The following is a 16,201-nucleotide window of genomic DNA, read 5'->3' as shown; positions in this document are numbered from 1 at the left end:
ACGTCACACACTACCTTGTAACCAATCAGATCAACGTGTGATCGTCAACCAGTGGATCTCTGAGTGAGTGAGTGAGTGAGTGGAGGCGGGGCTCATTTGCATATTCATAGAACCGCGCATACTAAATGAGACAAGGGTGTCGAGTTACATTCAAGATATTTTAAGACATTTAGTTTTTTTAAATATGTAATTTTGGTGATCAAAGATGATTTTAATGGATAAAATGATTGACTACAGGGGAACTTTAATAATAAAATGGCTTTATTTAGGTTTAATTACCCATATTCATAAAACCAGCACTATTGCTTGTGTGATATTGCGAGACTTGACAATACTCAAACTACTGGTTATTGTATGTTGAAAACATTACCAGATATTAACCATAAAACGATGCATTATCTCGCATCTCTGATTGGCTGATACGCTGCCATCGCTCATTAACATGCGTGTCACATTTGCACGTGATTGGCCATGAGTCATTCATCACAAGCTTCATGTAACAATCAAGTGCTCGCCGACGCTGAGTAACGGTGATGTACTCGGTAAGTGGCTCGTTGATGACGAGGGAACAGAGAAGAGGCAGAACTGCACTCTGGGAACGACATGCAAAGCGGCGTCCATGCAAATCACAGGAAGAAACACCATAATTGGACGGCCACCCACTCTGTGTAAATATTGGCCCTTAATTCAAACCAGTCGCACACACACACACACACACACACACACACTCGTCCCAGGCAGAAGAGAATTGGGGTCAGATGCATTTAGCAGCGCTCGTCATGCGCCGCGGTGAGCGTGGTCTGGAGCAGCGAGTGGAGGAGGGAGTGAACGCGCTGGTAAGATGTAGATTTACAGCCTCTTTACTGCAGTAATTGAGTGTCAGTGAGCGCGACCCGATTGGAGAGCCGTACCGCAACACTGCATAACCTCATCCAGCTCAACTTCACTTATCAAGGGGATGAAAAGCGTGCTTTCAAGTAGGGCTGGGCAAAAAAACTCAATTTTTTGATTAATCGTTTTTTTAAATGTTGTAGATTCAAAATCGATTCTCAAAGGCCACGAATCAATTTTTTCCATAATTATTATTATTTATCTATGACCCAAAAGCCAGTAGGCCTATTAGTTTTCCTCCACTGTTCATAGGGTTGTATGTTACAGCGAATGCTGTGAGATTTATGTGTGTTTAATATATACATAAGATAACCTGATCGTGTTTGATCGAGGCGTGCCACTGTTCCGACTCGTCCGGTTCTCAGCATCAATTTTTCATCTTGCATCAAAATCCTGTCTATTCATCGTATGCATTTGAAATATAGAGTTGAGTTTTGATGTACTTAAAATAAAAATAACATTTATTATGTGAATAATTAGTAATTAGAGAGGTAAAACTCAATCAGTGAGTTGCTGTGAGTGAGTGGAGGCGGGGCTCATTTGCATATTCATAGAACCACGTATACTAAATAGGTGTCAAGTTACAGTACATTCAAGATATTGTAAGGCATGAAGAATTTTTAATATAACGCAAATAAATTACTGCAAATTACTGAATAAATTACTTGTATAATGTTTATTCTTGTTATTCTTATTGGTTATTTTCCAAAAGTCTATGTTAGACTTTTTCCCTGATAAATATGACTTACTATGTCATAATTTCAACCTTTTATCGTATTTATGGCATAGTATGTCATCATTTATTTCGTCTTTTTGCATAATGATGACTTAGTATGTAATCATTTTGACATTTTACATCATAATTACGACTTATGTCAAAATTGCGACTTTTTAGCTCATAAATATGACTTTATGTTTATTTAAATTTTTTATCATAATTATGTCTTAGCATGTCAAGAATTTGACATTTTACCTCATAAATATGACTTAGTATGTCATAATTTCAACTTTTTACCTCATAAATGACTTAGTATGTCATAATTTCAACTTTTTACCTCATAGATTGACTTAATTTCAACTTTTTACCTCATAGATTGACTTAATTTCAACTTTTTACCTCATAGATTGACTTAATTTCAACTTTTTACCTCATAGATTGACTTAATTTCAACTTTTTACCTCATAGATTGACTTAATTTCAACTTTTTACCTCAGAAATATGGCATAGTAGTGTCATAATTTCGACTTTTGACCTCAATTTCGAAATAATACCTCATAATTATGACTTGTGTCAAAATGTGGTGATTGTTTACAGTGTCTGTATGATTTTTCCACCTGTGTTCTGCTCCAGCAGGTGAAATGATGCGTCTGATCGGTAGTGTGAAGCAACACTACCAATAAAGCAAAGCTTTTATATGCAGATATATAAAAGTAGCCTCACCCAAAACAGGTTTTGGAAACACCAGCAAAGACATTCAGCATAATTTGAATATTCAAATCTGAATCTAAATGAGCTTAACTTGAGAAACACAAGCACAAAATGAAGTAAAACCGAAAAGAAGGTGTCAGGTAGAGCAGGAGAGGATCACCACCACCTGTGTAAGCGAGAGGACAAAGGAATCCACCCGAACGCAGGGTGTGTAAGCGGACGCCACACTCGCCTCTGGGGACTCCATGTAGGATCTGAATGCATTATATTCTCCACCTGCCTTCACACACAAAACCAACAAACCACAGCGCAATGGGAAGTCCCTGCTAGAGAGCATGGCACTCCATAATGAATAAATCAAGGCCGAGAGCAAACAAAGCTGTCAGGATCCAAACGAAAGCGATACGACTGCGCTAGTGATGGGTGCGATCGAGCATCAAAACACATTCATTTAGTGGCTTTTCTTCAGCATTTCACAATGAGTAAAGTTCAGCAAAACATGACAAGAGATTTTAGAAATAGTTGTATCTCAAAAATATGCTATATATATATAAATATAAAAATATTTAATATACTTAAATGTCATGATTTTGACTTTTTACCTCATGATTATGACTTTATGACTTCATGACTTAAAATGTCATGATTTCGACTTTTTACCTCACAATTATGACTTAATATGCCATAATTTCAACTTTTTACCTTATAATTATGACAGTATGTAATTTTTATTTTTTCCTCATAATAACTTTATGAATTTCGACTTTATACCTCAAATTAGTTAGTATGTCATCATTTCGACTTTTAACCTCATAATTATGACTTAATATGCCATAATTTCAACTTTTTACCTTATAATTCTGACTTAGTATGTAAACATGCCAAATGTCTAATTATTTGTATTAATATTTTTTTAATTTGAATATAAATTGTAATATTGTTTATTAAAATATCAAAGTTGTCAATAAAGCAAACATTATGGGAGCATGTTTTACAAGAAAACACAATTTCAGTTTCTCTACTTTTAAAATGTCATGTTCAATTCAATGAGTTAGCTGCAGTTTCTCTGTAATTATTTGTGAAATTAACTAGCAATAAAATAAATCCTTTAACAAAATATTTTATTTGTTTATTTAAAAGTTTTTATTAGGTACATTGTAAATATTTTATTTCATTTTTGTATATTTATTTAATATTTCAATATAATAATAATTATATTATTGTAATGAGAGTTGTAAGCTTTGATCTTCTACATCAAGTTGATGCAAAACAGAAAAGTGCAAGTGTTGAAGTTCAGACTTTTATCTGTCAAAGCATGGCATCTCTGTGGCACGCTGGCACACACACACACACACACACACACACACACACACACACACACACACACACACACACACACACACCAGTGCAGGACACAGAGGCATCTTTGTGGGTCGCCAGAACAAAGACTCTTGTGTGCGGGGCATCTTCACAGCTGGGGCGTACAGCGGGTTTACCACACTTACAGCCACCATACCAACATTTTCTCTCTTTAATGCATCACTCTGCTTTCTGATTCAGCTTGTCTATTGATTAAGCAATTCATTTGCGTTGCATTCAAGTGCCATTTATATAAGGAATGACTGACGTTGAATTGTTAGAGAATAATGCACACCCATAATGCGGCCACGACATGAAGATGTGCATTATTTTCTAATAATTCAACAGCCCGGAGTCAATTATTCCAGTTATACTACGGTAACACCTCTAAACATTGTTCAGATGATGTATTTCAAGACATTTATTCGTTTTTTTGTCCTTAAAACGCTTGTGTGTGGAACTAATTTCTGACGCATCTCATCCCACGCCTCCATTGCTGATTCCAAAACGCCATTTTAGAGCCACTGATAGCAGACTAATGCAGTTATTAATGCAGTTATTAATGCAGTTATTAATGCAGTTATTAATGCAGTTATTAGAGAGAGATTAAGTGTGTGTGAATTACCTGAGTCTGTGTGTCTCAGTGTTCGACAGCAGCGTCTCGACTAATAGTGAAACTGTAAGTTTATCTGCTTCAAGAACAGCGCCGTCATTATATACTCCTTTTGCGCCGACGTCACGCCGCTAGCTGGAGGCAAACCAGAGTGAGAACTGGAGGCGGCCAATACAAACCAGCACAGATTCGACTACATAATAAGGAGCTTAAATTATTATTATTATTAAATGTCATCTTGTTGTGTTGTTTGGTTCTAGAATCGACGGAGTACAGGCTCCAATTTTACATTTTATCACATAATGTTTTCTAAATGATTGTGATTATTTGTGAATCGTCTATGATTGTAGTTTTGATTGATTGTGACTCGACTTTTTGAAGAACCCGGTAAGAAAGAGTGATCAAATACATAGTTAAAAACTGAATATGCTGTATCTGGAATCTTTATTTCTAGAACATATTCACATGATTAAGATTGCACCGTAATGTCACTCTTTACATCGTCGTCTTCTTGGCGCTGGCTCGGCAGAACCTCGGGTCGCACCACACAAGTCTTGTACCTGAGCATTTATCACATAGTAATTGGCATCTAAATATTTATATACACTCAGTTTCTCTATCGGGTCGGTGTAGAAGTCAGGCACTCGACCGGAGGCGGCGTTAACGTTAATCCTGTCAGATCGTCCATCATTGAGTGAGCGTGTACGGGTCGGCCAATCTGGTTCCGTACGTTAAAATGAACTTTTGCAAATAACAACCGCGGTCCTGGACAGTGAGTGCGCTTGCACATTAAGATGAAATTGGATTTTCTCAAGACATTGTTAAAAAACAAGCTAACAAAACTGGCAAACTAGCGTTAGTGAAGCGGCCAGAGGGATCGTTCCGCCTCCACCTAAGCTCCGCCCACAAAAAATGTCACAATGTTTACTAACTGAGAAGGGGTCTATAGCGCTAGTGAGAAATTCATGTAGCTTTTAAGTTGCTGAACTATTTTACTAATTTATTTGAATTTCTCACTAGTGCTATAATGACGGCGCTGTTCTTGAAGCAGATAAACTTACAGTTTCACTATCAGTCGAGACGCTGCTGTCGAACACAGAGAGACACACAGACTCAGGTAATTCACACACACTTCATCTCTCTCTCTTTAATAACTGCATTAATAACTGCATTAATAACTGCATTAATAACTGCATTAATAACTGTATTAATAACTGCATTAATAACTGCATTAATAACTGCATTAGTCTGCTATCAGTGGCTCTAAAATGGCGTTTTGGAATCAGCAACGGAGGCGTGGGATGAGATGCGTAAGAAATTAGTTCCACACACAAGCGTTTTAAGGACAAAAACCTGCTAAATGTCTTGAAATACATCATCTGGACAATGTATTGAGGTGTTGTAATCGTAGTATAAGGGAATAATTGACTCTGGGCCGTTGAATAATTAGAAAATAATGCACACCTTCATGTCAGGCCGCATCACCACCTCGGGTGTGCATTATTCTCGAACAATTCAACAATTTTTCCGCACACATCACCCAGGCCAGCACTGTCACACACTTTCTTCTGTTCTGGTCTCTCTGATCTACTTCTGGACGTGAGGTCTGTCCGGTTCGCCCTGGCAGCGCATCAAACAGAAGCCGCATGAAAGCCAGAGCACACAGAAAAGCTTTTCTCTATGAAAACACATCCAAACTTTTTCCTGCATCGCCAGCAAAAGATCAAGACAGCAAACTGAAGTCAACAACAACAACATCAGAACGACCCATTTAACATTATCTGCAGACATCTTTATCATTAAAGCACAACAGTGAAACTGCAATGTTTGACATTCAGCAAATTAGCCCTTTAAAAGTAAGCAGTCAGAGAGAAAAACATGTCCATCATACATCATATGTGTATGATATGCGATATAAATTCAAACCAACCCGTCTTACACTTAGATATCGGATAAGAAATATTGGAATTATGGAATATTACGGATGGTAAACCAGTTTAGATAATCTTTCCATGTTCCCAAACACATTTACCAGCTTAATCTGTGTTTTCCACTAGATAAACGTTGCATTAGAGCATTATATAATGTTTTTATTAATGCTTTGGCAATACAATGTCTTGATCAAGCCAATAAAGCTTTTGAATCATGAAGTGAGTCCGCGATCGAATCGTTCTTTCGAGTCGGTTCTTTTTAATGATTCGAATCGTTTGGCAAATCATCCGAGCAAATGCAAAGAAAAACTTTGTTTAGGAGGAAAAGGTAATCCACAACGAAACCAGGCGAATGATCAGCATCTAACCACATTTTTTTCCTTCACATTGCAAAACACGTTATGTGAATCGGTTCTCTGTAAACTAACCGATTCATTAAAAAGAACCATTCCTCCACATAATCATATAGCATCTCGGCAAAGAAAGCACGATAACTGCACAATGTGTTCATGCATTAAAGCGCACAAGAACGAGAGAGAAAACGTAAGAAGTCAGTTGGAAATACACGTGCATGAATACTGAGCAGAGAAGCGATGGAGATGCTTTGTGCTTTTCTGAAGTCTCGGGTTTCACAAAGCGAGTCTTCTTCCAGTGACTGCTGCCCTTCCCCCTGCATGCTCAAAACTGCTCTCAAATCTACGTTTAATTCGCTCATTACTGGATGCATTTACGTTATGCATTGTGCATGCACTGTATTAAATTAACTAGTAACAACTCAAGTATTTTTTTTTCTCCTACTGGAAAATATTTGGCATGCCATCCCAGCAATAATTTGGAGTGCACACTGTTTAGCCAGCATGCAAACTGCATTGCATTTTGGTGTGATAGTTTGCCTTGTGTTTGCCATACAGATGTGACCCCCCTTCCCCCTTGAATGCATCAATCTTGAAACCTCAGGGCAGTGAGAAATAAGTCATCTGGTTATGCCTTCAATGCAAACAAACATAAGTTGCATGTAATAATGCTCAAGCATTCAGGATGCCTTCGGCTGCATTATGCAAGTTATTTCACATGCATGCATAATTCAACCCACACCTGTCAACCAGTCCTGAATGGGGCCAAGCACAAGCAGTGCTGGTTTACACTGACAATGCATCAGCCAGAGAAGATAAATACGAGAAGAAGAAAAGAAAAAAAATGCAAATGTGAACACTTTATTTCCATTATGCGTTTCTCTCATTTTAACAGCAAGGTTCAGAATGTAATCAACAAGCATAAAACATCATACCTGAATAAATGTCAGTTCTTCTTATTATTCCATGTTTTTCCCAGGTGTGCGGGTTATTCCTTAAAATATTCCTCTCTGTTCAGTCTCGCGGTGTGCATTGCAGAAATACAGTACTGATATATACAGCTGGTTCGGATCCCGTTAAAAAGACTGGAGCTCGGGATCAGTCAACGCTGGAAATGGGATCCACAATGATCATACATGCGTGTGTTCGTCAACAATGATCGGGTTAATTCCCCGTCACAGCATCCAATAATAGACATATACGAGGCATAAATCGTTATGCATCAAGGTTGTGCTTTTTCTGAGGAGAAGCGATGTTCTGGATGTCAGTGTGTGTGGCTCCACCCCTCCGACTGCAGATGGTACGTCCCACTTTCTATTGTTGGAGCCACAAACGCTGCAACAAACCGCGCCCCGCCCACAGCGGGATCCCGGATCTGATTGGCCAATGCCTTACACAGACCACACCCATCGGTCCGATCAGTAATTGCAAATACAAACAACTTGTTTATCAACCAAAACAACTTAAATGTGTTGTGTGTGATTTGTTTTTGGGGAAAACACACCTACATATTACATGTTCCCATAGCGATGAAATATACGAGAAATCTATGGAAGCCTCATAAAACTAAACAATCATAATTAGTCTGACATACAAAGTCTAAATTATGACATTCAAAGTCATAATTATGACACCCTTATACGAATTTTTTATGGAAAATGTCGAAGTTATGACATGCTAACTGACATAAACGTCATGAAAACGTCTAAGTGAGATACAGAAAGGCATAATTTCTTATTTATATGTAATAATATCGACAATACTCGCTCTTGCACAATCTTTTTATTTTAACCAGTGAAACTTTGTAACATATTAATTGTATATTATGTATTTATTTTAGGGCTGTCAAAAGATTAATCGTGATTAATCACATCCAAAATAAAAGTTTGTGTTTCCATAATATATATACTGTGTATAATTATTTATATATGTAAAAATACACACAATCATGTATATATTTAAGAAAAATTGGTTACATTTATATATAAAATATTTATATATAATATAAATGATATAAATGTATATACAGTATATAAATGCAATTATTCCTTAAATATATACATGAATGTGTGTGTATTTATACATAATAATTCTACACAGTATACACACATCTATTATGTAAACACAAACTTTTATTTTGGATGTGATTAATCACGATTAATCTTTTGACAGCCCTAATTTATTTCCCTTTTTATAGTACATAAGATAAGTAACCCAGACATATTTTATACAACTCTTTATGTGTAGTGAGAATCCGTGTTATCTTAGTATCATTTAGATACTATTAATTTTTGTCATATTTTGAATTCTTTTTATTTAAATTTTACTTAACGTTTTTTTTAAATATACCTATTGAGTTTTTATTTATTTTTATTTTATTTCAAGGAACACATTTTTTATGGTTTTAGTTTTAGTTAACTATAATGATAAAAACCCTGGTTGTGGTGATAATAAACTAAAACATAAGCGCATTACAAAATGCGCGTGTACGTCGCAATGCGCGCTCTTGTAAGCTGTTGTCCTAAAAGATACAACATCTAACTTATTCCACAACAACTGCGCCCGCTTTACATTCCATTTCAGATGTATACCATTAATACGCTTCTAATATAATATTAAATATAGACGTATGGTTTAAGAATATTTTTTTTTAAATAAGACAATTTAAGATATTTTTTAACAAAATATTCATCTTTGAGGACCCGCTGACGACAGACCAACAACATCCAAGATGGCGGCGACAGAGAGTGGCCTCGTTTCGTACGGCAGCGACTCAGATTCGGAAAATGAGTCCGAATCCCGTATTACTCCGCCGAAAGTCGAACCAGACTCGATCGCGCATCTCCAGCCTTTAAAATCCGACAGTATAATGACTTTATCCCTTCTGAATTCAGCGCCCGAGGTCGCCGTGAAGGTAAACAAGAAACGCGCGGGTCACAGCCACAAACGGAACCTCGGTTGATTTGGAGGAAAATCAGTCAAATGTGGTTAATATTCGCTGTTCTGATGCCTGGTCGCTTCATAACTGGCGAAACTATGTGTTCTGTGTTTGTCTTTTTCAGGAAGATGTTGAGACCGGTGTACATCTTGATCCAGCACTTAAAGAAGTCACGTACAACCCTACTTTTGAAACTATGTTTGCTCCAGAGGTGAATACAGCTGCTTGTCTAGACAGATGGAAGCATATTGTCTATTTCAAATATTATGTGCAATATATCAGGTGTTTAAATCGCTTTATATGCCACAGACTCTCAAATATGATCACACCTGTTGTGTAAGAAACCCAATGCTAAAGTTATCATTTATGAACGCCAAGTTCAGTATAAATCTAAAAGTAGTTCATATTATGTTACATTAGTATTTTGTTCTACTCCCTCACTATAATAGTGTACTGTTAAATGAATTATTTGTTTATTTAACTTTTATGCAATTTTAATCTAAATACATTTAAGTTTAATTGACTTAATAGATTGATAACTAATGTTTTATTTTTTCACATTTTTATCCACTTAATTTAATCAAATTTACTAACATTTTACAGTGTTTTTATAGACTAGATTTATAGTATAAATCTAAAATTAATGTCTGTTAAGTTTCCTCATTATATATATATTAGGGCTGTCAAAAGATTAATCGTGATTAATCACATCCAAAATAAAAGTTTGTGTTTACCTAATATATGTGTGTATACTGTGTAGAATTATTATGTATAAATACGCACACATTCATGTATATATTTAAGGAATAATTCCATTTATATACTGTATATACATTTAGATAATTTATATTATATATAAGTATAACCAATTTTTCTTAAATATATACGTGATTGTGTGTGTTTTTATATATATAAATATAAATAATTATACACAGTACACACACATATATTATGCAAACACAAACTTTTATTTTGGATGCGATTAATCTTTTGACAGCCCTAATATATATATATTATATATTCATTTTTTTCTACCCAGTATATTAATAATGTACCGTTATTTGTTTTCAATCAATTCTGGTTTAATGGTGCAGGATTCATCAGTGCATGTTGCTGTAAATGTACCTCTAAAAGTCAAAACTTAAATAAGAAAAAATGTAAAAACACTAAATCTGATCATTGTGACTCATTCCTAATAATATTAACCAATAATATAAACGCCTACTTTTCAGAAGCCAGTCCAATTCCCTTTATTAAATACAAATTTTACATTGTTAATGTACAAATATGCATATGACCACCATCTTATTTATACTGATAGTCTCCCTCTCATCTCTTTCCAGTTTGGGCCGGTGAACCCGTTCAGATCGCAGCAGATGGCGGCTCCGAGAAACATGCTGTCGGGTTACGCAGAGCCGGCTCACGTCAACGACTTCATGTTCGAGCAGCAGAGGAGAACCTTCTCTACGTTCGGTGAGATAGGCTTGCTACGCTAGTCTGTGTTACCGGTGTTCAGAAGCGACACCGGTTACACACTTGCACTACCCTCCAACGTCAATTTTATTTGTAATATAATCATTTAGTTCACTTAGAGAACAGACACTACAATTAAAAACTGAACGTGTCTGCTTAATAAACCGTGAGCTGAACGAGAGTCCGCACAGATCAGCAGCAGAACTCAGATCTCATTAATCACCAGAGCGAGGATCTGACTGACAAGATGGAGGAATATTTGGTGTCAAATCGAAATGTAAAAGCGCCTATTTAAGCGAATTAATCACTGTACTGTTTTTTGTTGTTGTGTTTTTCATTAACAATAATAGGCTAATGAACTCCCCATTCAGGCAATCCACCCTCGAATTGGCTCTAATTTGAAAGCGAAACTAAAATGCGCACGTGTTCATTAATATGGAAAAACAAAATGAACTTTTTTACTTGGTAGCACTGGTGACGACTTCAAAAAGTTAGGAGCACCCCCCAAATCTGACGTTTAGCTCTGCTAGTAGAGCGGAACGACCGGCAGCATCCTGGCGATTAAAAGCCTTAATAATCGAACCTAATGATCCTGATTTGTCTGCCACACACTTGTCCCTGCATTTTTTTGAGCTTGGCACTCTCTCCGTGTTTAAACAAGCTCTCGCGCTTAAAATGTGTTGATTCAGTCGTGAACGCTGCGTTACTTGACTTCTTTTCAGCTGGCGGATCCACATCACCAACTCCAGGATTATTTGTGACGGCTATATATGCAGTATATAAATGCAAACATTTCTCAAATATATACATGCATGTGTGTATTTATATATACAAAATAATTATATGCAGTATACACACACATATTATGTAAACAAACTTTTATTTTGGATGTTTACATCCAATCGTTTACAGCCCTATCGTCAAGTCGTCTTCATTTATATAGCGCTTTTAACAATGTAGATTGTTTCAAAGCTGCTTTACAGAGATAAACGTATAATTTAAGGTAACAGATTGTTTTGGCTTTATAGCGGTTCTTGAATAAAGTTATTTTCCAGCTAAAGTTAGTTTTAATTGATTCACTTCCGTCGCAACGATCATTAGTTATTAAATTAGAGGCCGCTAAGACGACACCGTTCTCTCTACACAGACTTTAAACCCGAACCTGTGAGAAACACTGATGGCGCTCACGTGCGCATCAAGAATTAATTCTATAGTTATGTGCGTTTGAATATATGTGCGCAGGTTTGTAATTCCCTACACACCAAGCCTAAACAAACTACTTGTCTGGCCTTAACATTTTTTAGACAGAATTTTATCACTTCGGGGGAATTACACGAAACGGCACGTGACAACAGAGCGCGGTGAAAGGGAGTGGGAGTGATTGACAGCTAATATTAACCAATTTAAATTCTTAAAGTTAAGAATGTAAGGATGAAGTTTGATTGGTTATGTAACGTTGGATAGAATGATGGTCCGGCCACCGCGCATCAGCGCACGTAAGGCACACACTGTGCAGTCATTTGTGAACGTTTTGTTGAGAAATGAACACCGGTCGCACCACAACCATTATTTGCACTCGCACGAATGCTCCCAATATATTTTTAGGTCGCACAGATAAAATTTCAGGAGCATATGTGACGCAATTTCGAGCCTTGGCTCCGCACCATTATGACATTCGTCGTCGCCTGGAGATATACGTCGATCTCGCTTGTGTTGCTTCCGTATTCATGCCATAGAATCAAACCGTGTGTGTGTGTGTGTGTGTTATGGGTCAGGTTACGCTCTGGACCCGTCGGTGGACACCAGTCAGGTCTCGTCCACCGGCTACATTGGAGCCATAGAAGAAGCCGAGAAAAACAAAGGTAAGATTCACATCATGTTAATATAATAATATGATAATGTGTCATACAATCAATTCTGGTTTAATGGTGCAGGATTCATCGCTGCAAGCATGTTGCTGTAAATGTACCTCTAAAAGTCAAAACTTAAATAAGAAGAAATATTAAAACACTAAATCTGATCATTGTGACTCATTCCTAATAATATTAACCAATAATATAACAGAAGCCAGTCAAATTCTCTTTATTAAATCAAAGTTTTACATTGTTAATGTACAAAAATGCATTGGAAGAAAAAAAAAATTAAGTGGTTAGGTTATTGACAATACATATTTAAAAAAAATAACTAAAAAATTATCTCTACTGTTCAATAGAATAGCATTTTGTGAGAGAAAAAAATATAATGAATATATTAATACACATTATTCATGTATGTTTCTTTATAAATAAACCAATAAAATAACTAAATTATTTCACAATCAGTTACATGTTAAACAATTAAATCAATTGCGACAGCTCTTTCCTTTTATGCCAAATGAGTTTTTAATAACCATCAATAATTCCAGGTTCACTTCCCTAAAGATTAGGGATGCGCAGATATGAACATTGTGGCCGATACCGATAATTCTGTATATTTGAAAGCCGATAACCGATATATTGGCTGATAAATCTCAATCCAAATTTTAATATTTTTGAGAACCTGTTTATAAAAACAAGTCTCACCATTAAAAGCCACGACCCAAACACACAATTATAATGTCCTCATAATAATGTTATGAAGCCGATATGACAGATTTGCGCTGAACTGTATTTCCCTTTTTGAAGTGATTCCAATCATATTTCAAGCATTTCCAAACCATCATGTTGAGTTGCATCTGAAGAGTCTCTGAAGGAAATCATACATTATTTATCGGCTTTATTATATCAGCCAAATTTTCTTATCATGCAGATAACGTTAAAAATAAACATATATCGGCACTTAGGATAAAATGAAGACCAGCCCTGTGTTTTTTTGCTTCTAATACATCTGATCATTGTAATTTAATTTGCCATATCATGTTCCTGCTCATGTTAGTCATGATTAATGGTGTTATTACTAGGGCTGACGGTGTTTGAGACGGGACCAAAGAAGTCTGAGAAGCGGAGGAAGGTGAAAGGAGGAGATGCGGCGGATATCGACTGCTTTCTGGGCCCGTGGGCAAAATACCAGGATGAGAAAGACGGGGCCAAACCCTCCGAGGTGAGACGCCGTCCACTCGCCAGCCAATGTGGCTACTAAATCTTTAAGTTACTGGCCATTCAGATCTTCTACTAGCCGAAAAAAAGAGAGAAAAAATTAACCAGATTAACTACATCACTGCTTATATATATTTATATCTATATTAGGGCTGTCAAACGATTAAAATATTTAATCACGATTAATCGCATTAATGTCATAGTTAACTCACGATTAATCACACATTTGTATCTATTCTAAATGTCTCTTGATTTCATTTTGTCACATTATTTTTTCTCATTTTAATGCTCTTATCAACATGGAAAAGTGGATCGCTTGCTTTGTGCAAATGTTTTTTATTGAAAACAACATGTACTGTGTTCAATTCCACACTAACATTCTCACTTGGAGCAAATAATCTCTCACACAATGTAACTGTCCATCAATAAAAGGGTGACAGAGATACTGACGAGGTGACGTTACTGATGTTGACGAGTGTGTGTGTGTGTGTGTGTGTGTGTGTGTGTGTGTGTGTGCGCGCGCGCTTGACCATCAAGTGGTGTTTAGACCAGACGTGTGCGATGATAGCTCAGTTCACTACGACACACACACAGATCACTTTGGTCTTGTCAATTGAACCATTTGGCAACTTTTTAAAAGTAAACTTTCCATTCAGAATCTTATTGGCGTCCATTTCGGCGTCTCGCGCTCATCCTTCATCATCTCAAAACGTAACGTTAAAGGGAGTCGCACACCGGACGAGAAGCGCCGCGCCTCGTATTTAAAGTTCAAACACATTATTGTCTGAGTGTACACACACACCGGCGGCGCCATTCTGCGTTTTTATTGCTGGCCGTAAACTGAGAAAGTGCGCGTCCGATGTGCGATACGAGTTGTGCTAGACTCGGCGCTGCGCTTCTCGTCCAAAACAAGACGAGACACACTTGTGTGCGCGCGCGGCGACAAGTGTAATAACGCGTTTAACGGACAGCCCTAGTAATATATATATATATAAAAATGTGGATTTCATACATTCATTTCTTTTTCAAAGAAAATCTCGTCATCCAGCATCTCTTCCTCTTTCATCCTCATCACCATAAATGGGTTTTTGGAGGACAGATCAATACAGGACACAGAACATCAGAAACATAACGGATGCTGGAAAATAACGATGTCTGTTACAGTTGATTATTAATTATTGTTAACTTCAAACCCTGAAGATGATGAATCCTAAGCCAGGATTAAACAGAAGCGCTGCTCCATTAATCACATTGTTATCCAGATTTCTGCTTCTCTGGCTTCTGCTGCAAATAAATTATTATCGTTTACTACAACTTTTAAAAAACATTCAGTTAATTAAAATAAAGTATTAGTAAAAAAAAAACATAGTTTTTATTTATTTGTTGCCTGAGCAATAAACTGAAATAAGTTGAAGTTGAAGCACTAAAAATTAATAACTGGTAATAAATTAAAACTAACTGATATAAAAATAAAGCCAAATTGCAATATTTTTAAATTAGAAATAAATAAATATAAAGCACATAATGAAATGACTACAAATTAAACTAAAATTAACATGAATAACAAAAAATATGATTGCAAGGAGGAAATACAAAAATACAAGGATTTAAAACTAAATTTTACATGAAATTATTATTGTGCAATGCACATAAACATGGTATCGGATATAAAACATCAATATCTGTCGATCTATAGTTAAAAAACGAGATCCACCTTTAATGTGTGTTATAGACTGACGTTTGTCATGATGTTTGACTGACAGGATGAGCAGAAAGAGCTGGACGAGATCACAGCCAAGAGACAGAAGAGAGGCAAGAATGAAGAAGAAGCTCCAGCGGAGGAGAAGACCATCCTTCACAGTACGCCACCACAACACAACACACACTCCGTTAGACGCGTGCTGGATCTGCTCTTACACCCCGTCTCTCTCTCTCTGCAGTTAAGGACGCGTATGATTACCAGGGCCGCTCGTACCTACACATCCCTCAGGACGTGGGCATCAACCTGCGCTCGCCAGACATCCCGGATAAATGCTACCTGCCCAAGAAGCAGCTGCACGTGTGGACCGGACACACTAAGGTGTGTGTGTGTGTAGACTAGTGGTGTTATTATAGAGACGGCAGCAGGAATATGAGTGCT

General features: G+C 36.7%; 2 protein-coding genes across 4 annotated transcripts in view; one reads left to right on the top strand and one right to left on the bottom strand.

The window, feature by feature from the left end:
* Nucleotides 1–7,651, bottom strand: part of wasf1 (WASP family member 1) — a 58,780-nt gene extending 51,129 nt beyond the window's left edge. Inside the window, exon 1 of one of the 3 annotated variants that reach the window (XM_079639550.1) lies at nucleotides 7,512–7,651. The gene's annotated coding sequence lies outside the window, so the exon portion shown is untranslated. The remainder of the gene's footprint in view (nucleotides 1–7,511) is intronic. The other 2 variants (XM_079639552.1, XM_079639551.1) reach the window with 2 other exon arrangements.
* A 1,140-nt stretch (nucleotides 7,652–8,791) lies between these two features.
* Nucleotides 8,792–16,201, top strand: part of cdc40 (cell division cycle 40 homolog) — a 23,729-nt gene continuing 16,319 nt past the window's right edge. The window contains exons 1-7 of the mRNA XM_079584468.1: nucleotides 8,792–9,490; nucleotides 9,639–9,725; nucleotides 10,858–10,987; nucleotides 12,763–12,849; nucleotides 13,926–14,065; nucleotides 15,825–15,921; nucleotides 16,002–16,141. Of these exons, the coding sequence (XP_079440594.1) occupies nucleotides 9,308–9,490; nucleotides 9,639–9,725; nucleotides 10,858–10,987; nucleotides 12,763–12,849; nucleotides 13,926–14,065; nucleotides 15,825–15,921; nucleotides 16,002–16,141 (864 nt within the window). The 5' untranslated portion in view covers nucleotides 8,792–9,307. The remainder of the gene's footprint in view (nucleotides 9,491–9,638; nucleotides 9,726–10,857; nucleotides 10,988–12,762; nucleotides 12,850–13,925; nucleotides 14,066–15,824; nucleotides 15,922–16,001; nucleotides 16,142–16,201) is intronic.

This window comes from Phoxinus phoxinus, assembly GCF_949152265.1.
Source record: "Phoxinus phoxinus genome assembly, chromosome: 16".
Taxonomy (NCBI): domain Eukaryota; kingdom Metazoa; phylum Chordata; class Actinopteri; order Cypriniformes; family Leuciscidae; genus Phoxinus; species Phoxinus phoxinus.
This window is presented reverse-complemented; position numbering and strand designations above follow the sequence as displayed.